The sequence below is a fragment of the Caretta caretta genome, chromosome 4 (assembly GCF_965140235.1).
Source record: "Caretta caretta isolate rCarCar2 chromosome 4, rCarCar1.hap1, whole genome shotgun sequence".
In the NCBI taxonomy this organism is placed as follows: domain Eukaryota; kingdom Metazoa; phylum Chordata; order Testudines; family Cheloniidae; genus Caretta; species Caretta caretta.
The window spans coordinates 109,203,029-109,228,631 of NC_134209.1; the positions used below are offsets into that span (position 1 = coordinate 109,203,029).

The window sequence follows — 25,603 nt, forward strand, 5'->3', positions numbered from 1 at the left end:
CAGAACTTCAAGCAAAGGGTAGGGATCCTACTCTTCAAGAGCACACATTGCCACCAGTTGAGTCCACAGCAAAATTTTTGGGGAAGAAAACAAATATAGGCCAGACCATGAAATGAGAGCAGGATTAGAATGGGAAAGGAACTCAGGGAGGAAAAGCTGGTTGCTTTTGCCATTTGGCATTGGGGCCACACAAAAAACCAGGGGCGGTTGTAAAGACAGAGTTGGCTTGAATGTTATAACTATGCCATATGAGAAAGGGATATCTGCTTTATGAGCTGTGCAAAATCTTTCATCAAGACTTGGTTGTGAAACTAGAATTTGGGGTTAATTGTTTTTACCAATTTATCTGAGCTTGGATTTCTCACAAACAGTTCAGAGCAATTATTGAGTCAGTGATTCAGTAACTGGAATTCATACATCCCAATGTCATATAGTCTTGTTTCTGTTCCGTGATTGGATGACCTATACCTTATAATAAACATCTGCCTCAAACATTATTTATTCATTCATTCAACTAATCTTGACTGTGAAATTGAAATTAACTTTTTGAAAATGTTAGTATAAAAAAGTTTGGTTGCTAGGGAACAGCAAATAATAAAGAGGTAAGAGTAGATAGAATCAAAATCCAGTGAACTGTTTGCACTACGTTTTTTTGTTTTGCTTTACCCTCTTTATTCAGATGTATCCATAAGAAATGTGGTGCATGGACTGTAGTGAATCTACCTTGACTCTCTATATAATTCATAGATCAGCATACTCTTTAATAGATATAAAAGTATTTTGCATTAAAATATGTGTGGTGCTTTAGATATTCCAGCAATCTGACTTCTGAATCCTAAAAAACCCTTCAGAAATGGGAAATTGAGCTTCTGGATTTTTTTGTTTTGCATTTTAACAAGTGCTGATTTTACATATTTTGAAAGATTCTTTTCTGAACTTCCTGGTTCATATGTAAGTATACTCTGTTGTATGGTATATAACTACATGATCACATTTAATATTCTGATGGTTTTATTAACAAGTATAATACATATTGTATACTGTATATAGTATGAGGACTGTACAGTACAAATTTATGTTCACAGTTTGACATGACAAAATGTCATTACTGAATTCCCATTGGACTACCAAAGTAGAAACAGTGAAAGTACATTAAACATTCACATCTTTAGTAAGAAAGATTACCAAAATGTTTCAGTATTTGCAAGTTATAGTAATGCATGCTAGAAACCTTTAATTACCCAGTCTTATTAGCTTATAAAATATATTACATTTTATTAAAAAAATTTCTGTATAGTTTATACAAGTATTAAAGTAAATGTAATATCCCTGCTACATTTGCAGGTAATGTTTTAAGAAATGCTAAGCAGAAAGATTATTTTGACCCTCTAACATTTAAAGTACATAAATAGCAGAAAAGTGCTAATATCTGTAAGACAATGAACATTTTTGTAACCCTCTTAATACATGTAAAATGTTTTTTGTTTTGTTTAAGAAACGATTTGCACTCATTTACAGTTTGCTAACCTTGACAGAGACAAAACACAGACAACATATTCAGACAAGCTTGTGGCGTTAGATCACTACAGAACTACAGTGTATATTTAAATAAAACCATATTACTGTCATACCTGTTTAACTCCGAAGGATTGTCTCGGAAATATGTAATCCATTTTAATGTTGAATGGTACATACAGGTACAATATCAGTATAATGGTATTCCAAGTTACATACTGTACAGTGCAATACTGCTAGTGCACAGGTTTTTCTTTTAAATACACAAAGCAAATCCTGCAGCAGAGTTGTGTGTGTGTCTTTAGACCCAGTCCTGCTTCCATTCAGGTCAACAAGAGGAGGAGTGAGCTCTCTAGACTGGAGCTGATACTTGTTTAGTATTTCCTTAGTTATATATTTTTTTTTGGATGCACTCCCCAAACTAAAGTTAGAGTTAATGCCCCATTTAAAATGCAGATTCACATTTTAAACTAAAAAGATAAAATTTACTTTGTAATCACTTTTCTGACTTCCCAGAAGATATGACGCCACATATATAAAGTGAAAAATCCTATAACAAAATATTTACATGAAACTATCTTATTTAGTTACCAGTAATTAAGATTCTATTTAATGTTTAAATTTAAACCTGCTGTCAATGTCCTATATCATAAAGCATATGGCCAAGGGCATTTTATAATTATATTGCATCTTAACAGTATTTCTCCCTACAACTCATTATAAATATCTTTAACAGAGGCAAACAGGTTAACAGCTGATTTAATAGCCTACATGTCAGGGATTTAATGCTCTGCTGGAGTAATTTCATTAACTTCAGTGGAGTTATGCCAGAAGACCACGCAGCCCCAGATTATAGTGAGCAAAAGATGCAAACACTTAAAACTGTTTTATGGAAGACCAAAAAAAAAAAAAAAAAAATTAGCAGCACAGGAAATTTAATGTCACAAAAAATACCAAATTTGATGTGAATAAATTAGTTAAAAATAGAAATGGAATTAGAATGTCTGACACCTGCCTTTCTTTATAGGATCCTATCTGCTTGTTTCCAGGTTTTAATTGAGTTGTTTTCATCCACAGCATGCCAAACACCTATCCTCCTGTGATATGTTTAAAAGTTCAAATTCAGGAATTGAGCCTGTGGCAGCTCATTGTGTGGAGCCCCTATTAAAGTCAATAGAGTTCTTCAGGTATGGAACAGCTAGCTGTAAATAACTACAGCTTAATTTTGATATCAATTTTGATTCTGTGATGTTACAGGCACTTGGAAAAAAAAATTGGTCTAGTCTACGCTAGTTCTCTTTCCAGGAAGTTTTTTCGTACGTGACAGAGCCACGTATCAACAGAAGGCTGAGAGAATTTACCTGGTAATTACATTTCTATCCAGTTACACAACTATAAATCTGGCATAGCTTCAATTCCAGGATTCCATAGATTCCAGGAAAGTTACTCCAGACTTACAGTGGTGCAGGAGAGCAGAATGTGGCTCAGATCCCTTACACCAGCATTCACACAAAACTTCCAAGTGCTGGGAGATATGGTATGAAAATTCTCATTCCTCACTGTATGTTTTGACTGTGTAACACCACAGCACTGCAAAAGGGTAAGAGATTCCTTAGATCAGAGGCTCTCAACTTCTTTCTTTCTGAGGCCCCACCAACACGCTATAAAAACTCCACAGCCCACCTGTGGCACAACAACTAGTTTTCTGCATATAAAAGCCAGGGCCTGCATTAGGGGGTAGCAAGCAGGGCAATTGCCTGGGACCTTTGGCTTCAGCCCTGGGTGGTGGGGCTCAAGGCCTCTGCCTTCAGCCCCATGTGGTGGGGCTTCAGCTTTCTGACTTGGGCCCCAGTGAGTCTAATGCCCTGCTTGGTGGAACCCCTGAAACCTGCTCACGGCCCCCCAGGGGGCCCCAGGCCCCTGGTTGAGAACTGCTGCCTTAGATAAATGGATGTCCAGTTCCATACTTTAGTATATGTTAATTTTAGAGCAGGGGAAATATTTCATATTTTACGTCAGAAGCACCCTTTGCACTTTTCTGTACAATAAGTGAAAATATCCCTAATTACTCTGACACTCAGCATTAAAGTTCAGATAGCTGTAAGGTATCATTTTATTCTTTACCCTCCCAAACATCTATACATTGGCCTATATTTATACTATTGGAGACGCGCACCTTCCTGCCAGTTTTGCTGACAGAGGGGAGCAGCTGTCGATGTCAGGTAAATGTGAACCACACTGCCAAGAGAGTAAACTGGCACAACTCTTGGATCTGCAGGATTTTCCAGGTGTCCACAGTGTTTAGGGTCATGAACACTTCCTGCGCCACCGGGTCTCAAATTCTTTCGCATAGAGGGCAGCATGCAGATATTTTCTTTTCCAGTGGGTTTTTCCACAAAGTGAAAATTTGACTGACATTCTCATATTGCAGGAACTACGCCTGATTTGCATAATGAACTGAACAAAAAACGTTGTGGTGCATAACAGTCTAGACAAATACATCTTGTTTCCATGCGGTGCCACAAAAGCAGCCAACTAATAAATGCAGGAACCTCCCTTTTAATGCAGTTAACATCTCCAAAGTTCTGGAACATATTTAGCACCAAACTTTAGGTTATTTATTTTATTTTGTTAACTGAAACTGGGAGTTGAACGTTTCTGACGCAATTTGTTAATACAACAAGCACATCCATGGGATCTCTTGGTCCACCTAGCATCAAGAAACCAACAGAGCCACAAATCAAATCACAGAGTCATTAAATGGCTTATCAAGCCTACTCTCGTCATTTGAGACATTTACACAACTCAATTTCTCACAGGAAGTGCTTCCTATTGGATGCCATTCAGCTTTTTGCCATCAAAAAAATCTTGTGAACTAAAATTTAAATACTGTAGTGTATCAAATTGGCACTCACTTCCACCAATGGTACAGTTTGGAGCATTCTGATATGACAGTTGCTGCTTTTGAGGTACGATGAAGTTTTTAAAAGAACAGGAAACACAGGGGAGTGATTATCAAGGGATACATCTTTACCCCTGAAATGAGGTATGGTAGGTCTCTATGAATGTCATTTCATGTCATGTCATAGGAGTACCGTGTGTGTTCCATCTATATGGCTGCACACAAAACAGAGATAGTGTCACACAGGAATCACACACTTAAGGAATCTACCAAAGCATCATGCAATAAACACAAGCTCACGTACTGCAGTATAATACAAAAGATAGGTGACGTTGGTTTAGAGGCACAATCATGTGTACACATCAATTTCTGCTGATGATTCTTCAAATAATATTATTAATTTAGCCCAAATCAGTTATCACTTAATTTTTCATGATGTAAAGAGAGTACTTTGCTTAGGTTAGCTATTACAGTGTCATTCACTGTCTTGGCAGAGGGGATTTCTACAGTGAGAAGTGTCTTTCTAAAAGTGTTGCTTTAAACACGCTGCTGTAACCAGCAATGTTGGAAAGTCCATTCATTGCACTGTTGAGCATAAAAGGAGAGTGTATCCTTTGCAGGGCTCATAAATAAAGTCTCTGGCAAGGACTGGATATTCAATAACATTTACTAGTTGATCAATATATGCTGGCTATATTATATGGCAAAACCAACAAAGTTGCTAGTTTACAAATTCCCTTATTCACAAAGGAATACATAACATATACTGTCTGCAGGAAGGGTTTGCTTAGCATCCCTCGGAAAAAAAAAATGTTCACATTCTTTAGGTCTGACCCGTGGCAAGGACATAGCAGGGTTAGATAACATCTATTACTGACCATATGGAAGCTTTTAATTGTGTAAGATCAGAGATTCAGACCAGCTGAATTCAAATTAAAATGCACATGTAAAAAAGAAAGTGTGATGGGAGTTGAGGGACAAGAGACATTCAGACTAGCATATGGCGTTTCCTGTGGAGAGCAAGATGGTCCGAGCGTGAGAAACTACGGTCACAGTCCGGGCACTGGAAAGGTTTGATTCCGGTATGTTTACGGAAATGTCGTGTTAGTTCATCAGAACGAGCAAACTTCCACGTGCATCCCTCCCAGGTGCACTTGTATGGCTTTTCACCTGGGAAAGGGAACAGAAAATGAGGGATTTAAAGTGGGGAAAAAAGGGTGGGGCTTCTCCAGGGTGTTTCTGAATGTTAACACACAAACATGTGAACTGCTTTATACCATATGATTCATCTTCTCTCTCCCAGCTAATTCTCTTCTACTCACCCAAACTGACCTATCTAGCTAGCATAGTTTGTGAAGTTCTTGGTTTGCTTATGAATTTCTAAATGTGCATGAAGTGACTAGGTCAAGAAGGGTTGTGTGTTACATCTTGTTTGTATTGCTCTGTCAACACATCCCTTCCTTTCTTACCCCTACATGTTTGTACAGAATCTAACACTACAGGGTCCCAATTTGGTTGCAGTCGCTATGAGTTACTGTAATGTAAATAATGATGTTGTCATAAGAGGTATAGTTAAAGGTGGATCCGCTTAACTAATTTCCTTTCTATGAGCCTGATTCTCATTTCCACTAAGCTCCATTACATTGCTGGGGAGTAAATGGCCATAGTGTAACTAGGAATCAGGCCTTGTATCTTCTCTGAACAGGTCTTACTGTCACAAGCTTCCAGTGTATGTCCAAACAATGTGTCAAGGCATGCCTGGAACATGATGATTGAGAATAGGTATGGGGACATCTTTATTTGAAAGGAGCTCTTAGAAAAGAGCATTCAGAAGGAACCTGACCAGTATTTAAGAGTGGCTGGATGCAATGCCTTAACCTTAACAGACACTTTACATTTGGCACCCAGTTCAGGCCTGTGTAAATGAGTGCTACTCCTATGGAATTCTCAAAGCCAAATGTAGCAGTGATGTAAGTTGTGAGGTAGTGCAGTGATTGGCATTTGGTGGGTGTGCAAATGAGTACCTTGCATGCCATGTGGGCAGAAGTGGGTATAGCAGAAAGAAAAGAAAAAAGCAACTGACATGAGCATATAAGAGATACTAGGAGGAGCTTACTTTGACTTACAACCTCCTGCTAGCTGCTTTTCCTGCTCCATCCCCCTTCTACTCCATTGCCTGTAAGGGCATATTTAAGCTTGGAGTGAGGGGGGTTATTCCCAGCTCAAGGAGATATACACTAGCTCTGACTGACCTAGAGTGCTAAGAACAGATTGTTGCCGGAGCAGCACAGCAGGCAGGAGGGGATGCCTAGAGTACGTACCCAACTGAGACCACAGGCAGGCACGCGGGGTGGCTACACTGCTCATGTCATTGTGGCTACACTCTGTTTGCAGTGTGCTAGTTCAATCAGAGCTAGTGTGAATATTTCTCCTTGAGCTTTCACACCCCTAGCTCCAATTGTAGACATACCCCACGTTACACACATTTTAACATAAGAACGGCCATGCCGGGTCAGACCAAAGGTCCATCTAGCCCAGTATCCTGTCTTCCGACAGTGGCCAATGCCAGGTGCCCCAGAGGGAATGAACAGATAATCATCAAGTGATCCATTCCCTGTCGCTCATTTTGCAAACCCAAATGAATGTCAAACCTGTCTAGCCTGCCTGACTTCACCATTTATACCTGACATGTAACCTACCATTACCACTGAATTTTAATCTTGGGTTTCCATAGCCAACCCGGACTAAAGGGAAGATTTTACCACTACACAATGGGACTTCCTGGGACATGTGACTAGGACTCAGTGAGCTGGCAGAAGGAGATACGGTTAGATTGATTTACCCCTTCTTTCTTTAAAATGTTGTCTTGGTGGTCTGTACTTTAAACAGAACTCAGATAAATTTATGTTAGCCCATATATTTCCTTTAGTTTGAAAAAGCCTGAAGCACCTGTTAGATATCTAGAGCTGGTCTTCTGCAGAAACCAGAAGTCTGGCCTGGACTGATCCAGACCAATATGGATGAAAGGAAAGTGTACCAAGACTCATACCTGTATGCGTTCTTCTGTGAGCTTTTAGGTGGGAGCTTTTAGTATAGACCTTATTGCAACCTTCATAATCACATCTGTGTATTCTGCGTTTCCTTTGTGTGTCTGGAGATTCCACAGGTAAAGGTCTCTTTCCTGGCTGAACTATAACTGAAGGGTGATTCCTATGAAAGTGAAGATATAGGTTATGACTGATGAAAAGTATTTGACAAAGTAAACCTCATTCAGTGATCCACAATAAAGCCCCTTTATTCACTACCACTCTGTCTCTTGGCAGTGTGAACTACATTACATGTACGTAAAAGAATTTAAGACGACTTAGCAAATTTCATAGATTTTTAGCAATAATATTTTGATTCTTTCCTCTTTTGAGTTTATTCACTTTGTGGCATGAGCAAAACCAAAGATATTCTTTTCAGCATGCTTGGATTTTAATTTATTTTTACTTATAAAGAAATGAAAGTCAGACTCTTGTTTCTCAGGCAAGTATGCTCAGGATTTCCAAACTCTCTCACTGAGTTTCCAGTTAACTTTCATTGCTTTTGTTTACATTTTTTATTCTTCCTTAGAAGACAGATAATTTGTTTTTAATTTAAAACAGCTTTTCCATATTATTAAAGACATCATATCTTTAGTCTTAAAGCAGAACTCAGAGTTTTTATTGTTCCAGCCACTCCTTTAGAGAGTAATTAAGAATTTCCTGTTTGGTGCTGGCAGAAGGGTGCGGCCTCCCTTTACGACTGACGTCAATTCCTAAAAGTAGAGTTTAGACTGCATGTCACACCCACAGGATGTCTGAAATTGGCACTCCACCTTCATAAACATGATTTTCTTGCCTTTAACCCCACAGGTACTATTCAGGTAAGACATATACATATTTATATATATATATATATACACACACACACACACACACACACAATTATGTGTATATTGAATAAACACACCTTTCTAAGGATATTATCAGCTGCATATATAAAATCACTGGGACAGTCATGAACCTGCCTTCTATGCCAATGTTAGAGGAAGGAAAAGAGCAAAATATATATTTTTAAACAGATAGGCCTTTTAAATCACACAGCTTCACTGGACATATTTTTCGACTGATTAATGAATACATATTACAGAGTCTTATATATTTTCTAGCTTTTAAGTGAAACTTAATATGCCACTTTCCACAGCTCACATTGGCCAGGAACAGCAAACCGCAGCCACTGGGAGCTGGGGGCGGCCGTGCCTGAGGACAGTCAGCGTAAACAAACTGTCTCGCGGCCCGCCAGCAGATTACCCTGATGGGCCACATGCGGCCCGCAGGTTGCTCACCACAGCTATGAGTCCTGAGTCACTTGGTGACTTCTTTGTGAGCCTAAGGTGCCATGAGTAACTCAAAAAAGCATATCCAGCGATGGAAAGATTTGTTGTTCAACATCATATTAATTGTAGTTAAAATATTATGATGGGCTCACCAGATAATGCTTTTATACAGTCCTACATGTTCTAGAAGAAATGTTCTATTATTGTTAGTTTTGTTTTGCAGTAGTCCTTTGACAGATGTTGTGGCAGACAGAAGAGAGTAAATTCTCTGCTTTATTCTCTGTATTTGGAGGCAATTCCTTAGACACCAGCTTCTTGAGAAGTAGGCATTGGTGTGCAAGCTGACATTGGTGGAAGAGGAGGTTGCCTGCATGCAGTTTGTGATGGCCTTTGTTCCAGACTGGTATAGGTGTGTAAATAAAGCAAGTTACACTTAGAGTACACGCAGACTCTCTTTTTCTTATTTCTCTTCCATTGGGAAGCCAACCTGCAATACTACAAAATTCTGCAAGTGATTTCCAGAGTGGGACACTGGTTTAAGAAATGAGACAATGGTATCGGAAGAAGGGCCAACATTATTAAATAACTGCTGAAATAAAAGATCATCTGTAATTCCATAAGGTCTTGTCTCTGCTTACACAAGCATATCTGAATTCATTTGAGCCTTGCGCATGTGGGTGTTTTTCTCAAACAGCTAACAATGTCTTCCAAAAATCATGTTATGACCGTTTATTTAAGCACGGCCTTGTCCCCACACCCACAGCCCACGTGATGAGGGTAGCATGAGTCAAACTTTGATTTCACACAAACAAGAAAACACAAAATTAAGGCTTCATATTACGTTTCATCCATGTCTGTGTATGGCAATAGTCTGAGAACAATACATGAACTTTGATTTAAAGGGAGAACTCGGATATTTCTTTAATTCCTACACAACAGATATTGACTTTGGGTTAAGATAGCTAGATTGTACAACCCACCAATGCTCATTGTAAGACGTCAATGGCTTTTATATATTTTACATACAACCCCCCTCCCCTTTCAATATTTAGATAGCAAATTCAAGCACTCAAGAGTTAGAAAATGCCAGATTTATGGTTGCTTGTGCCACCTTCATTCAGTCCCCTTATATGTACATCCCATGCACTGAAAAGGCAAGGGTCCTGTAGAAAAATAGCATGTTATTATATAAATATAATAATGCTCGTTCAGAAGCGGACCAAATTAAGGTTGCATGCGAAACTCAAAATCTGACTCTACCTTTCAAGTGCTTGATTTTGTGACTAAAATAATGTTAGTTTAGTGCAATATTTTGTATATGATGTCCTAGGGTTTTTTGAAAGGACAAAGTTAAAAACTATTATGTACAAATGACCTCCCTATCATGCATCAATAGTAGGATCTGAACCATGAGCCTTCAGCACTACAGCTCAGATTGCAACCATTACAGGACTAACAACACTACATGGCAGTAGGAGAAGGCTGACATGCCAGAGTGGAGGAAGGGCTGCTGGTGCCCTATGCTGGGTCCAGGGGGTGATCCAGGGGAGTCCAGCCCAGCTCATTCTCTCTGCTCCACCCTAGGCTACTAGATCCAGGGGTTTATTGCTTGGCTTTCTCTCCCTGCACCCCTGGGAGGTAGGGGACTCCTGTCCCATATGATGCTTCTGGTAGGGATGAGACTTTGGGGCCATGTGCCAGGCTGTCGAGGATGGAGGGATTATTGGCGGAAGCCCAGCCCAGCTCTCCCCAACTACTGCTATAACTGATCTGGCATTCCCAGGCATTCCCAGCATAGTGTCGTCTGCTTTGGCAGAAGCATGGGCCAGGCTCTCTAGAATGTTCAGTGACTGTGGCGGCTGCCAGAATTTCCCTGAGGAAATGGTGATTTTTAACACTACAACTGAGGTAGATCTGAATGGAGTTACATGGGACAAAAATGGTATTTCTGTAGCCTGAGGAGTTTCTCCCTGGAAATATCAAAGGCCTGCTACCACCAGGACGTGTTGCTGCCTCTCTAAGAAAAGGTCACAAAAATTCACCCCACCCCCAATGTAACATTTTTCCAGGTTACCACAATTTAATAGCTGTTTAAATATGGGCCTGATTCTGCGAGACTATTACAGGAAGAACTACTATTGACTGTACTGGAAGCTCCATTTGTAGTGGTTTGCAGGACTGGGCCTTATATCACTTTAGGAACACATTATACAATTATAGAAGATCTATGCAGTTCACATGTACATAGCATGCATACTAACCATTACACTGCTGAAAACAAAGTTGAGGCTGAAGGGAAGAGGAGGAAAAAACTAGGCACAAACTCCAATTCATTTACAGTCTGCAACCCTTATTTATGATATTTTACTACATGCTTCAAAGCACAGTAGCTTTCCCCTCAAAGAACTTTTGTTGCCCCCGTATATGGAACCCAATGTATAGCAGGCAGTATGCTTCATTGTTCAACTGAAGATAGATACTTTAGGACTAATTACTTACTCTTGCAACATTACTTGCTGAGGAGACAAGGAGGTCATCATTGGAGGAGACATTTGTTCAGGATAGAACTCGGTTCTTGGTGGTTCGATTCCTGGTTCTACTTTGATCGTTTTCTTTAATGTGGGCTTCTCATAAGATTCAATTACAGGCACTAGAGGAAAAAAAATCATATATATATATATATATATATATATATATATAAAAGAATCAAATATATAAAGAGTTATAAAGAGTTATGTGAGTTATTGATATCAATAGATTTATATGGGTATCAATAGAGCAGAATTTGATTGAGTAAAACTAGGGGAAAATATTCACACAGTAAAGTCTAGGTATTGTATGTTTTAGAAGAAAACAAAAGAATATTTGTCTCTCTTTTTCATTTCCCTTCAAAATATTCTGACTTACCCTAAAAAACTCAGGGATACACAGTTATTTTTCCAGATTTGACTAGCAAAAAAGGAGTAGTGGCATTAATTGTTTTGCTGGCCAGGGAAGAAAATGTGTCATGCCCCTTTTCCACAGCAACAGAGCAAAACAAAAAAACCAAACCACACCAAAGCAAACTAAAAAAACAAAACTCCTCCTCCCCTTATAGCCAGCTGAATGGAGTGGAGGAACACCTCCTCTCCTCCCCAAAATAAAAACAACCCCAAACCATTGAATGGCACAGCAGTACAGCAAGCCCCTGGAAGTTGGTGCCCAGGGCAACTGTGCTGCGTAAAAGAGCACTGGTCCCGCATAAAAGAGAAACGTAGCACAACAGCACCCACCTGGCATGCTACTTGGATTTTCCAACTCTTCTGCAAGAACAGTGGACACCATTATAGGTTGATGGAGATGTGGAGCATACATAAAAGGAACAGGCTGGACCACAAGTGGCTGTATAACTGGAAGTATTCCAGGGCTCCTAAGTCCAGGGCGTGAAAGAGCAGCCATTACTGGAGGGATTGTTAATGGCATGGAAAAAGGCTGAACTCCTGGGGGAGGTGGTGGGGTGAATTTTTTCATAGGCGGGCTGGGAGAGGACAAAGTTAATCCAGGTGAGGCTCTTCTATGTACAGTCTGAAATTTCAGAGGAGAAGGAGAACTTCCAGCTGAACATGGTGAGCTTCGTTTATTCACTGTAAGGTCAACTGGCTCCATTTGGATTCCATTAGCTAGTCCTTCTGGGGTTGGATAGAATTTATTGTGCAACATATTTGGGGTAGGATAAATGACACTATATTTGTTTGGCTTCATTTGGTCCATGTAATTGGACTGGTATGACTGTGAGAGGGAAAAAAAAAAAAAGAAGATGAGAATTGATACAGAAGCCATAACAGGGGAAAAAATAAAAATCTAGTGCTAAGTTACTAATGACTGATCAAGTGAAGGAAAACAAAAAAGATGCAGACATGACATTTTCATGTACTCCTTTCTCTGAGAGAATGTACAAGATTTCTCACAGGGGAAATTATTTAATTCCTGATTCACTAATCATTTGGAAGCAATACACAATACATGATGAAACAGAGAAAATAACCAGACAACTCAAGACATATTCAAAGTGCTTTACAAACATTTATTAAGCTTCATGTCCATCCTTCATGGTAGGCACATTAGGTACTATCCCCATTTAGAGATGGATAAACTCAGGCACTATGGAGACTAAGCAAGACAGTGGTGAAGCTGGAAATAGAACCCAGGCATCCTAAATCCCCCGACTGTTCTAATAACTGGAAAACACTGTGCCTCAATCTTCATTAAAACAGAAATCTAAACACAAACCCCCCCTCCCAAACCAAAACGTATGCAACTGAGCTCTGCAAACAGTATCACAGACAGTAAATATGAAAAAGCAAATTGGGAAATGAGTACATTCTAAACCATTTTTTCAGTGGTTTTTTTTGGAAGGGGGTTGGGGAGAATGCAGCTAACTTAGCTGTTTTAAACTTGGAAAACAGCTATCCGGAAGGGGGGGCCAAGTCTGATTATCTGAGGTGCGGAGTCAGAATTTCCTGTAAGTCAAGGAAAGCAAGTTGATGATGCTTATGCCCATTCAAGATTAGGCCCATAACTGACCCTTTCATACCTAAGCAATAACATTTTCCAGTAAAACACTGAGAATCACCATAGCATTGCATAATATGTATCACCACTGAGATACTCTACTGAACAGTTTCTCGTATTAAAAGTGTTTAAAACAATGTTATTTTTAATGAAGATAACTAGTTATATGAACTGATGAGATGTGCCAAAATATGAACTATACAAAGTGTAGACTATCCATTCTACTAATTTTTGATATCAGCAGTTTTATTAACTGAATTTCCACTTGTGGTTCTTGGATAAGTCAATCCTCACTCTGTAGCTATGCTGTTTCCTGACAGGAATAAAACACAGTTTAGATTTTTGGAAGCACATTGGACCAGAAAGGGTGTGTGCGGTAAATTTTTAAAAATGGTAAGGATAGAGATAATTTATGAGCATAAAGCTAATGGACTCCAGTATACAATCACTCCCACAGTATTTTTAAATGCATTTTGTTAGGGCTAAAAATTCTAGCTAGGTCTTGCCTTGCTCTTACATCTGTATTCTCCTCCTCCTCCCAGGTATATTTTAACTGTTATTCATTTGAAGCTTAGCCAAAAACATTACTGTAAAATGTTTTGGAGTTATTGCCTTTGTTTTGATTATTGCAAGAAACAATTCTATGACACTTTAGAAAATGGGAAGTTCTTCTGCAGCACTCCTAAGATTGTAGGTAGATACAGCAACAAAGCTGAGTAGCTTATTCTGTACTCTATGCATACACATAACTAGCATTAACTTTTTTAAAAAAGTTACATACACATAGGGAAATTAGAAGAGAACTGCCACCTATGTGGTTGATAACAACATTTTTCATTTCTAGAACTTACTTAAAATTATATAATGGATTAAATGTAAGAATCTTTGTAGCAATTATATTCAATTGATCTTAAAGGATTTTTTTCATATAAAATAGAACTTATGCTTATACCTATAGTAAATTAATAATTTAGCTAACATATTAGTATCTGTTTTTGATAATAAAGTTCACAGGAATTAATGTTTTAAATCTTAACTATTTTAGCATGTGTGCATCTCAGAGCAAGATATATACAGAACTCACAGAGCACTGTTAGATAAGGAAATAATTATATTTATTAGAATTCTGAGTGATCAAGGCCACAGACTACTGATGGAGTTTAATATTTAACAGTATTTAGCATCTGCTGAATCTGATTAAGGCGTGGATGTAGATAGAAATTCAAACACTTAATATGTAAGCTGTATTAAGTGCTTGTGTTAAAACTTATGTTATTGGCCTACAGTACAAAGTCCACTTGACTTCACTATGCTGTAGAAACATTTAGTGGTACAGCTAGACATCAGTGGAACCCTGGAAGAATTATCACAACATCACTATGTGTACATTAATTTTTTGAACTGCGTTCCAACATCAGTGAACAATAGTAGAATTCCTAGAATATTTTTCATTCAAGTAAAGTAATCTTATATTCAGCCAATATAAGGTCTTGAACCTACAGACATTTGTGTATGTGACTGCCTTCATACACAAGAGTAGGCCCATTGTGTCACAGTCTGCAAAAGTTTCTGCAGAACTGGGGCCTAACAAGTCTTTCTGTTTTTAAAACCATGCTGTATTGAGAAGGCCTAGGAGGATTGTAACAGAGTACTGGAAAGGCAAAATGAAGAAAGACTATCCAATTCAAATCTTAGTTTAGAGGAGAGAATTTTTTCAGTCAAGTAGGAATCTGCAGAAGAATGAAACACCTTTGGGCTATAACCTAGTTCATTAAAACATTTTTCTTTCTTTCAAGACTCCAGGTCAAATGAAACACATTGGAAAAATGCCAATCTATTAAAACAGTAGTGCAGAAAAATACTGCAGTGATTCTGAGCTGTTTGGGGAACTTCTTAGTATTAGTTTGGAAAAGTTAGAGCTTAAATTCAAAGTAATAAAGACTTCAAAAATTATCATGATGACAATTATATTTTTAAAACACTTGATTTGTTGGGGATTCAAACCTGCTCTTGAATTGCTTTGAATGAAAGGTTTTCATTGTTGTAACTAAACTGGCACAGATTTGACTTAAGTCAGCTATTCTTTTGTGCCAGACTGGAGAGGTTGTCTCATTTTTCTAAGCTTTCCTTCACTCTGAGATTTTACTTGCCATGTTCCTATTTGAACTGCAGAAAACGTTAGTGATAAAAAAAAGTAGGAGACAATGTTTTTCCTTACAGAATTTTTTCCTACTTAGTTTTGTAATCTTAAAAAGTAAAAGAAGAAATGCTAGGTATAGAAAACCTTAGAAGTCAATGCAGGTATAAAGAAAACAGAAAAAAGTTTAACAAACTTCTCAGTTCAGATTATACATATAAAAATCATCCAAAACGTAGTTGACCATTTTCTACATTATATTAAGCACATAAAAAACTGAAACAAAAGGGCAGGCTATGACATTACAGATCAATGTAAAGTAAGAGTATTCTGTTAATCAAACAGACTCAAATAGCATATCTGAGCAGTAAAGAAGAATCTCTTACTACAAGAACTCCCAACAGTAATCAAGAGAAGTGGTCTGTGATCTTGCTCCCCACTAGGAGTGACTACCTGGCCTTCCAGAACCTCCAGTCACAGCAGCCAGTGTCCCTGAAGCCTGCAGTTTCAGGGGGTGAAGAAAGGTCTCCCATAAGAGATCTTTTCCTACTGGTAGATCCCGTTCTTCTACGTAGGAACTCAGTTAACAGTGATGGTTTGTGTGAAAGATGTACCTAAAGATGGCTCCAAATCAGCAAACAACTTAATAACGTGGTGAGCCTTCCACTGAAGCCAATAGCACTACTCACATGCTCAGAGTTAAGCATGGGGTTAAGATCTGTACTGAACTGAGGGTTGTTAAAGAATCCCACCATTGTCCTGTGACTGCAGGGGTGGTAATGGGCCACTATACCCTGATTGGTCCCTTACACTATCTGCTAACTATTTATGCTAAAAAATGCGTTCCACCTTGCATTTAGCTGTGATACTAGGAGTACCTTTCTTAGACCTGAAGAAGAGCTCTGTGTGGCTGAAATCCTGTCTCTTTCACCAACAGAAGTTGGTCCAACAAAATATATTACCTCACCCACCTTGTCTCTCTAATGTCCTTGGACTGACACGGCTACAACAATACTGCATACCCATCAAACACACACCCCTTAACTTTACAGTGACAATATAAAAATGTTTTCTGTTTTGTAATGCTAAAAATAGAGGATCTCCTGCCAATATGCAAGGAACATTTTACAAGTAAGAGAATAACGCAAAATACCTCAGAATATAATTAACTCAAATTTAGAGTCAATTGTAGATTGCTGAAATACTACAGGATACTATATCACCACAGAAGATTAAATATTAATTGCTACATTTCATAAAAAAAGTTTGTGGTGAAACAACTCGACTACTTGACAGGCTTAGTTGTCCAGTTGAAGTCACATGAGAAGGGTGACCAGGATTTAACCTGAAATACTATATAATTTCCCCCAAAACATTTTTATTATTCATGCTTACAAGATGAGATTTATTTACAAGTGCACTAATTACAAAATACCTCAAGGTATCATGCAGCTAGGGCACTTTATCTTAAAAAGTTGCAAACCAAATAGTTTTGGAGACTGCTTTGGGACACAAAGGTTGTTCACTTCAATTCCAGAAGAAAGTAGGCACCGCAGAAAAAAAAGCAACTTGGCAAGTAAATTGTCACTGTCTTTGCCCAAGCATTTAACAAATGCTTGTAACAAATATTCACTTTATTTTAGGTGGAACTGAGATAACACTGTAACTAGATCTATTATATACCATCATTTAAATGTTTTCTTCATATAATAAAATGTGCACAATAATTCAATGCCACTGAGCGTATGGGCCAATAGTAGGATGACAAAATACTTTGGGTGCGTGCTTTAACCATCTGAGAAGTGTAGCTAATTCTTTAAACCACATACCTTGAAACAAGCTTTGGTGTTAAAACTTTGTAATTTGTTTCCTTCCCCCACCCCAAACTTGTCATAATGTCATAAGCTAGCGGTGTTTTTGACATAATTTTGCATATACAATACATGGTGCATTCTGACATATTTTAATCTGGTTTTGCTATTAAAATAACTGATGATTTTTAATAGTTTCATTTTGTTTGATTTCTTACAATGCTATCAAAGCAGCAGATACAACACATATAAGGCCTGATTTTAAAGGCTCTGAGCACTATTGGCTCCCAGTGAAGTTAATGGAATGCTCATCTCCTCTGAGAATATGGACAATAGCTCTTCCGCTACCAATCCCATGGGAGATGGTTAAGAAAGTTAGCTTGCTTAGGCCTGGTCTACACTTAAAAATTAGATCAACCTAGCTACAGGGCTAGGCCCTGAGTGCAGTAGTTAAACTTGACCTAACCCCTGTTGTAGATATAGCTAGGTCAATGAAAGAATTCTTCCATCAATCTAGCTACTGTCTCTTGGAGAGGTGGATGAACTACATAGATGGAAAACCCTCTTCTGTTGATGTAGGAAGCATCTATGCTACAGCAACACAGCTGGAGGATAGACAGTCCCTTAGCCACTATGCTACTTTTCTTGCCATGCTCTCTTCACATTGAGATCCCCACGCTCTTTAAAGGGGGCTACAAGCCAGCTGTCTGTTAAGGCCATGTCTACACTTCAGCATAGTTATGGAACTGTAGCTATGCTGCTGTAACCCTGCAGTGTAGATGCAGACTACAGAGATGGAAAGGGTTTTTCCGTCACTGAGCAATTGTTGCATTATTCCATCAACCTAGCTATGTCGACTCTGGAGGCTAGGTTAGCATAGTGATGGTACTCAGGGATATGGATTTTTAACATCCCCAAGCACTGCAGCTATGTTGACCTATATTTTAAGTGTAGGCCAGGCCTAAGTAGTTCCTGATGGCCTAGCTCCACGGGAGCTGCACTACCAGGGACAGCTGGGAAGACCAGGCTCTCAAGGGTTTGGGGGACTAAATTGCCAGTTTGCCCATAGAGGTAGACTCAAAAATTTCTACTCTCCTGAGGAGGAACTGAGGAATCTCTGAGAGGGGAACTTCACTGAATTTTCATTCCTCCTTTGTACCTTCTTATGAGAGAACCTACAATCAGGCCCAACATTATTTCCTTTTCCTAGCTACACTCATTTAATGCAGTAAGTAAAAGGACAACATGCATATTTAATAAAATAGCTCTATGATGGGTGGCCAGAATGGTGGCAGAAAGTAATCTGCAGGACAGTTTGAAGTCCCAGCACAGGGAAAGTACAATTTATCTTCAAATGGCACATGGAAGAGCAACATCCCACTCTTGGGCTGGATTACTTAACTAAAGAAACACTCAAAGGGTATGTCTACACTAGAAATGTATGTGGACCTATTAGATTGACTTACAGCCACTGTGGTGGTGCATGTCCACACCACCCTCATTGGGTCAGTGGTACGCGCCCTCACCAGGAGTGCTTCCACCAACCTAAGAAAGGCAGTTTGGGGAGCTGAGAACCCAGTCTCCCCTCTTCCCCCACCACCATCCCCACACCGGGAGCCAGGCAGCCATGTCAATTTCAGGCTCAGGCCACCAGGGCTTCTCCCCCTGGCTCCCAGCCAGGAGTGGGGTCCATTCTCCACCCCAACCCAGAAGCGGGTGGCAGATGGGCTCTATCTGCCTGGCAGGAACGCAGTGTCTACATAGACACTGCGTTGCCCTAATGACACCAACATAAGCCTTACATCTCTTGTGGAGGTGAAGTTATTATGTTGGTGTAGTAGGGTACTTGCATCGGCGGGAGGAAGGCTGTAGTGTTGACATGGACATAATTAGGGAAACATAAGCTTCCTTGACCTAACTGTGTAGTGTAGACCAGCCCATAGTATTTGTCTGTTGACTAACTCCCTATTCCTCACTGTTCGAACAGGCATTTCCCTGCCTCTGCTCAGAAGACTGCAATGTAAACAACACAGCAAAAAAGTAAATTGTGTTTCTAAAATTCAAGTAGTTTAAATAATCTAAAGGTATTTTAGGAACCAACATAAATAAATGTATTTAAAATTGGATTTAAATTGATAGTGTCCCTTTTACATTTTTTAATTGGTAAAGGCAGCAAACTTTTCGCTGAAAGCTGCTTTTCAAAGGCTTTCTACCAAATATTACAAACAACAATATCCATGACAACTTTGTTTCTAGGGCCTCAAACTGACCCTTAAGTCTTGTATAACCACTGTTGGCAGGAACAGCAACAGCCAAAACAGAGATGATCTAATTTTATAAGCTTCTCATTACCAGCTTTCACATAAAATACACAGTCCAAATTTTTCCCTTTGCAACTATTTTCCAAGTACACGGAAGCAGAGGCCTATGGCACCAGACTCACCCAAAACAGCCTAGCCGAACCTTAGTTCCTTGCCTAGGGCCCAGATGTCCCTGCAAGGTGTTTATTCTTTTCCCCTCCCTCCCTCTGCATAGCTCTCATGATAAGTCTCAAATATCGCCATGAAAAGTAAACATGGCATTGGCATCCTGACCAATGTAAGCAACACTAATGGCACTGTCTCCAGAAAGAGAAAATAATGCTACTAATGTGCAAATTTAGCTATTGCTGTTACTCAGGTATTCCATTTCACAGCAGTTCTCCGAGGAGGCCATGGCTCTGTGAAGTTCACAGGAGTTTTGCTACTGATTTCATTGGCAGCAGAAGCAATCCCTACATGGCAATCAGGGTGATAACATGTTTGAAGACTTACCACTGAAATAGGTTCCATGGCTTCTTGCTTGATAGGGACTGGGTCAAACATTAACATCTTTTCAGTGAAATCTTCTGATGTCTGTGTAGTCCTGCGTTACAGGGAGGGGAAAAAAACCCACCAAGTTAAATTGTAGGAATGGCTAGAATCAAGTTTCTGAAATTTTTTTTAACTCATTAGTCCATAAGATTAGATGTATTTGATTTAGTTCTTCCAAATCTAGAGATAAGCTTTATGTTTTCAAATATTCTATTACAATAAAACTGTTTTGTGGTAGCATATAAAAGTTACTTTGTAATTTCAGTAAAACCCTGTGATCAGAATATATTTAGACATAGTCCAGTGGATGATCGATCAAAAAGTATCAAACAGGGGTTGGGCTGAGGACTACGGCTGGGGGTGCAGGACTACGGCTGGGGGTGCAGGCTCTGGGGTGGGGCTAGAGATGAGGGGGCTCGAGGATGGGGCAGGGGGGTTCAGGTGTTGAAGGTGGTGTGGGCTCTGGGAGGGGACTCTAGGCTGGAGCAGGGGGTTGGGGTGCAGGGGGGGTATGGGGTCCCAGTGATGCTTACCACAGCTCCCGGGAAGCAGCCACCGGGTCCCTACAGCCCCTAGTCACATGGGTGGCCAGGGAGGCTCTGTGCACTGCCCTTACACCCACAGAGACTTCCCCAGCAGCTCCCATTAGTCGCGGTTCCCAGCCAATTGGAGCTGCGGAGCCGCCCCACAGGGCAGGGGCAGTGCGTGAAACCTCCATGGCCACCCATGTGTCTAAGGGCTGCAGGAACCTGGTGACCACTTCTTGGAGCCACGCCGAGCTAGGGCAGGCAGGGAGCCTACCTTAGCCATGGGCCCCTGTTGCACTGCCAACTGGACTTTTAACAGCCCGGTCGGCAGTGCCAACTGGAGCCGCCAGGGTCCCTTTTCAACTGGGGCGTTCCAGTCAAAAACCGGACACCTGGCAAACCTAGATTAATTTTTTGTTTAGCCGAAGAGACAGTGAACACGAACGGATCTGAATCGGATTCAGGAAGGATGGCAGCCCAATACTTGCTAGTCTCCAGTCAGTAAGCCTGATGACAATATTGGTAACACTCTGGTGCTTTGACACCTACTTCCACACAAGGAAGAAATTAAAAACAAAGCTAATTTGGAGAGGTACAATAGACAGACTCCCAATCAGACATCACAACTGATAATTCGACTATTTCACCAAAAGGAACTATGACAACTCAACCACTATTTTGAAACAACTGTACATTTCCAAAAGTTTCCTTATTAAAAACAAGATTTCAGAATTTAGATTGTGTTCTGTGTATCCCAGATTGCTTTAAAAAGGGAGCCATCTACTTTGTTAGCTTGTTCAAGCCTATTTTCAAGTCTATCTCATTTATAGTAACTTAACTATCGCAGGTAATAACCATATTTACACATTTACCAAGGATGACAATTGTGGAGGAAGGATGGGAAGATTTCAGGGAGGACCAGGAGCCTTTGGAGCAAGACAGAGAAATACTAGAGAGGATACACGGTAAAGCCAAATATTTTAGACACGTGAAGGAAGTTAATACTCAAAGATATTAAAAAGTTCCAGTTGACAAGTTTTTATAAAAAACATTTAATATCATTTTTGAGAATGCACATATCCTATATGAGAAGGCAGAGCAACTTCCAGAGTACAGCCTGGAGGACTGACAGAGTATTCCAGTTAACAAGGAGAGTATGGGATACAATTGGTCTGGGATGGTGAAGTTGTATGTCCTGTACAGTATATGCAGTTTTCAGAGTAGCAGCCGTGTTAGTCTGTATCCGCAAAAAGAAAAGGAGTACTTGTGGCACCTTAGAAACTAACAAATTTATCTGAGCATAAGCTTTAGTGAGCTACAGCTCACTTCATCGGATACATGCAGTGGAAAATACAGTGGGGCGATTTTATATACACAGAGAACATGAAACAATGGGTGTTACCATACACACTGTAACAAGAGTGATCAAGTAAGCTGAGCTATTACCAGCAGGAGAGAAACAAACAAATAAACAAAAAAAACAACCCTTTTGTAGTGATAATAGTATATGCAGTGTTGTAGCTGTATTGGTCCCACAATAAAAAAAAAAGAGAGGCAAGGTGGGTGAGGTAATATCTTTTATTGGACCAACTTCTGTTGGTGAGAGAGACAAGCTTTCAAGCTCTTCAAGAGCTCTGTGTAAGCTCAAAAGTGTCCCTCTCACCAACAGAAGGTGGTCCAATAAAAGATATTACCTCACTCACCTTGTCTCTGCACCGTATATATAAAGACTGATGTTAAGTACTAAACAAATTCAACTGCATCCAGTAGGTGGCACTAGAAATCTGTAACAAATAAAATGCTACTCTCCTCCATCAAGACAATTCCACTGGGTATAAGCTTACTAATATATTAAAAGGTTTAATTGTGTCTGGAATTTTTTTCTTATGAATCAAACAGTTTAAATGGGACACAAGAATATATATGCCCCAAATTAGACCAATTCCAACAGTTCTACATTAATGAGCAATCATGCAATAGTCAGCGTGTACGCATTGGAGAAAACAATCTGAGATACGTGAGAGAAAGAAAGAGAATGAATTGTTTCAAGCCTACCAGGGATTTATTTTATAAATCAAGGGCAAAGCTTAGCAATTTATGGAAAATACTACAACAGTATACTTTCTAAGTACTTGAAATGAACAAAGCTTGATTTCTAAAGAACAAACTAAAGCATCACTGAAAATAAACATGAATATAATCATCCTGATAAATGGGAAGGGCCTGATTAAACCAAGTTGAGAAAAAGAGAAACAGATACAGTAGTTCAAAGAAACTGCCAATTGTGTCTAAATTAGAAGTAATAGCTTTGAAAGATAGGAAATTTTATAATTTGGATGTGTCTATGTACATTTGTCAATAATGCCTGTGAGAAAGTTGAAAAAACAATTATGCAATGTTTCCTGCAACTTCAGGGAATTACTTAAATTAGATATTTTTCTGATTTTAAGCATTTCATATAATTTTCTGACAATTTACATTTTCCTAGTCACTTTCATGTGAAGAAACATTGTCTATACATGACTTCCCAAAGACACAGATATATGCATTTAACAATACATGAATGGATAAAGGATATCCCACAATGCAAAAACAACCGAAGCCTACACTGCATTCCAGTCTTTATATGTAAGAGAATTAGTAAATATTGACTTTCAGGTTTCCATTTTTTAATTTAAATGTGTTTTGGTGAAGTGACACCATCAACTTGTAATCTAGTCACTTGAAGGGGAAAAAAAGCTTAGTAGTCTCAGATAAATACACCTTCCCTTGCCCCCCAACCTGTTCCCTCTGCCATTTTTTGTAGTTTTGAAAATCACATTTTTCTATTTTTAAGGTTTGTTTTTTTCTCTACTGCTGCTATATGAGAGACCCACACAGAAAATCACAGAAAGTGACTAAGACCCATATCCTGTAAACACTTAGCATACGCCTAAATTTACATATGTAAAAGTTACATACATGTATTTGCAGAATTAGGGGCTAACTGACTGTACAAAGGTTACAATGAAAGTGACAATAGAAAGTGTCTTGCAGAGAGTAAAAGTAAAAAATTCTTTGTCTTTCATAGTCATCTAAAGTAGTAGTTAAAATTTTTACTTTTATTGCTGTATCATAGTATATAAGTTGAGTGTCCCTTTAATGTGTTATACTGTTCTTTTACTGTACTATTTCTACCTAAATAGTAAGAGAGGCTGATTTTGGACAGAGGGCAATACATTATGCATGATCTTTTGGTCCTGCAAGGCTGCGTTATATGTCTGTATTTTCAGCTGGTGTAATATGGTGTAGCTCCACTGGAATCAGTTTACTCCAGCTGAAGGTCTGACACTTATGAAATTGTCATTCTGGGATAAACTCTAAGGGTGAAAATAAACGCATGGAACAATGGTCTTTGTATTTAAAAGAACAATGCTTGAATGGAAGAAAGACACACTGGTTGCGAAGCCTGAATTTATTTCAAGTAAACAAAAAAATTGGATTTTGTTATTTATGATAATATTTTATAGTAAAGTTTTTGTAGTATACTTGTAAAAATCATACATATGTAGGTATATGAGATCTCACTATACTCCCCTGCTATTAAATGTTTGAGAAGCAGTGGGAGACTGCCTTATTTGTTTCAAACATAAGGTGTGAAGAATAGTAGGGATCTGCCTACACACTGATTTCATAACATACTTGTTTCACAGCCCACAGCTTGTTTAGTAAATAAGAATAATTTATAGAAAACTAAAGTATCCTCTCAAGTACCTGCGGCACCCTCCAGACAGCAAAGCAAGGAGAAAGCATAAAATTCACACAAACCATATTAAAAATAAATAAATAAATAAAAATCAGAAGAGTAGTCTTTATCTTTCTCAAATTAGATGAGCTATTTTGCATTGAAGTGCTTTTATGTGGGTAAAAGAATTTATGCTGTATGCAATCTGAAACTAAATAATTAACTGCAATGCAGTAGGCAAACATTCCACCCTCTCTCTCTCTCTTTGCTAACAAGCCACCCAGTTTTACTTTCCTGCCTCCTCCCATTCACTCCACCCTATGGATCTTTGCCAAGGCAGTCCAACTTGTCCAAACAGGACATGGCTTTTGATAAGATTCTGCTCACACCCTGTATTTCTAAAAGACAAGCCAAGCAATTCATTTTTGTATGTAAATAAGGACAGGTGCAAAGATAAAGTCCAAGCAAAGTCCCTCAACAATTTCACAGCTAAAGCCAAGCGAAAAGACAGCAGGTAAGAAAAAGACAACCCCCTGCCCTTTGCTAAAGGAAAACACTATGTTTAAATCCTATCCAATATTCAGTGCTCCATCTCTTCTGAAAGAAATTTTTATGATCAAAATAGTTAATTTTCTTGTCAACATCAGAGACTTCTCCGTTTTAACTTCTTGACATGTATGGTTTAATGCGAATAAGAGTACTTAACATGTGTTCCAGCAATAAGGATTTGCAATAAGGATTTACTCTGGATGAGATTCGCCCATGGGCATAGCAGCCACAGCATTATACCACTTGAACACAAGTGGAGGTGGAGGGCAGCCACAAAACACAGAGGGGCTCTGCATACCCACACACTGGTCCACAAGCACCATATAGCTTTCTGTGAGGGGAGGTGGTTTTGGGTTGGGGGCTGGTCTTAGCCACACAGATCCAGCAGTTACAAACCCCCAAGAGAGATGCACAAGGGCTTTGGCCCATGTTCTAGTTAAATATCTGGAATAGTGGTGATCAATGATCTGATCCGCACAATGGCTAGGGGTGGTGAGAACAGATTCTGCCCCTCCCATCCTCTGCACAGTACCCCGCACAAAGCTTGTTTTTTCAGTTTTTGTGTCAGGGGGCAACAGTAGATGCCATCCTATTGCTGTGTGAGGATCAATAATTGTTTAGAAACTGCTAAGTATTATTGGTATAATTACAAAGTAACTTAATGATTGCCACGAA

General features: G+C 39.2%; 1 protein-coding gene across 3 annotated transcripts in view; it reads right to left on the bottom strand.

Annotated features, from left to right (window-relative positions):
• Positions 1–993: 993 nt before the first annotated feature.
• Positions 994–25,603, bottom strand: part of KLF3 (KLF transcription factor 3) — a 33,203-nt gene continuing 8,593 nt past the window's right edge. For all 3 annotated transcript variants that reach the window (XM_075127973.1, XM_048848592.2, XM_048848591.2), the window contains 5 exons: positions 20,090–20,180; positions 12,050–12,545; positions 11,277–11,427; positions 7,467–7,627; positions 994–5,587 (listed from right to left, as the gene is read on the bottom strand). In XM_075127973.1, coding sequence (XP_074984074.1) covers positions 5,406–5,587; positions 7,467–7,627; positions 11,277–11,427; positions 12,050–12,545; positions 20,090–20,146 — 1,047 coding nt within the window. In that variant the 5' untranslated portion in view covers positions 20,147–20,180 and the 3' untranslated portion in view covers positions 994–5,405. The remainder of the gene's footprint in view (positions 5,588–7,466; positions 7,628–11,276; positions 11,428–12,049; positions 12,546–20,089; positions 20,181–25,603) is intronic.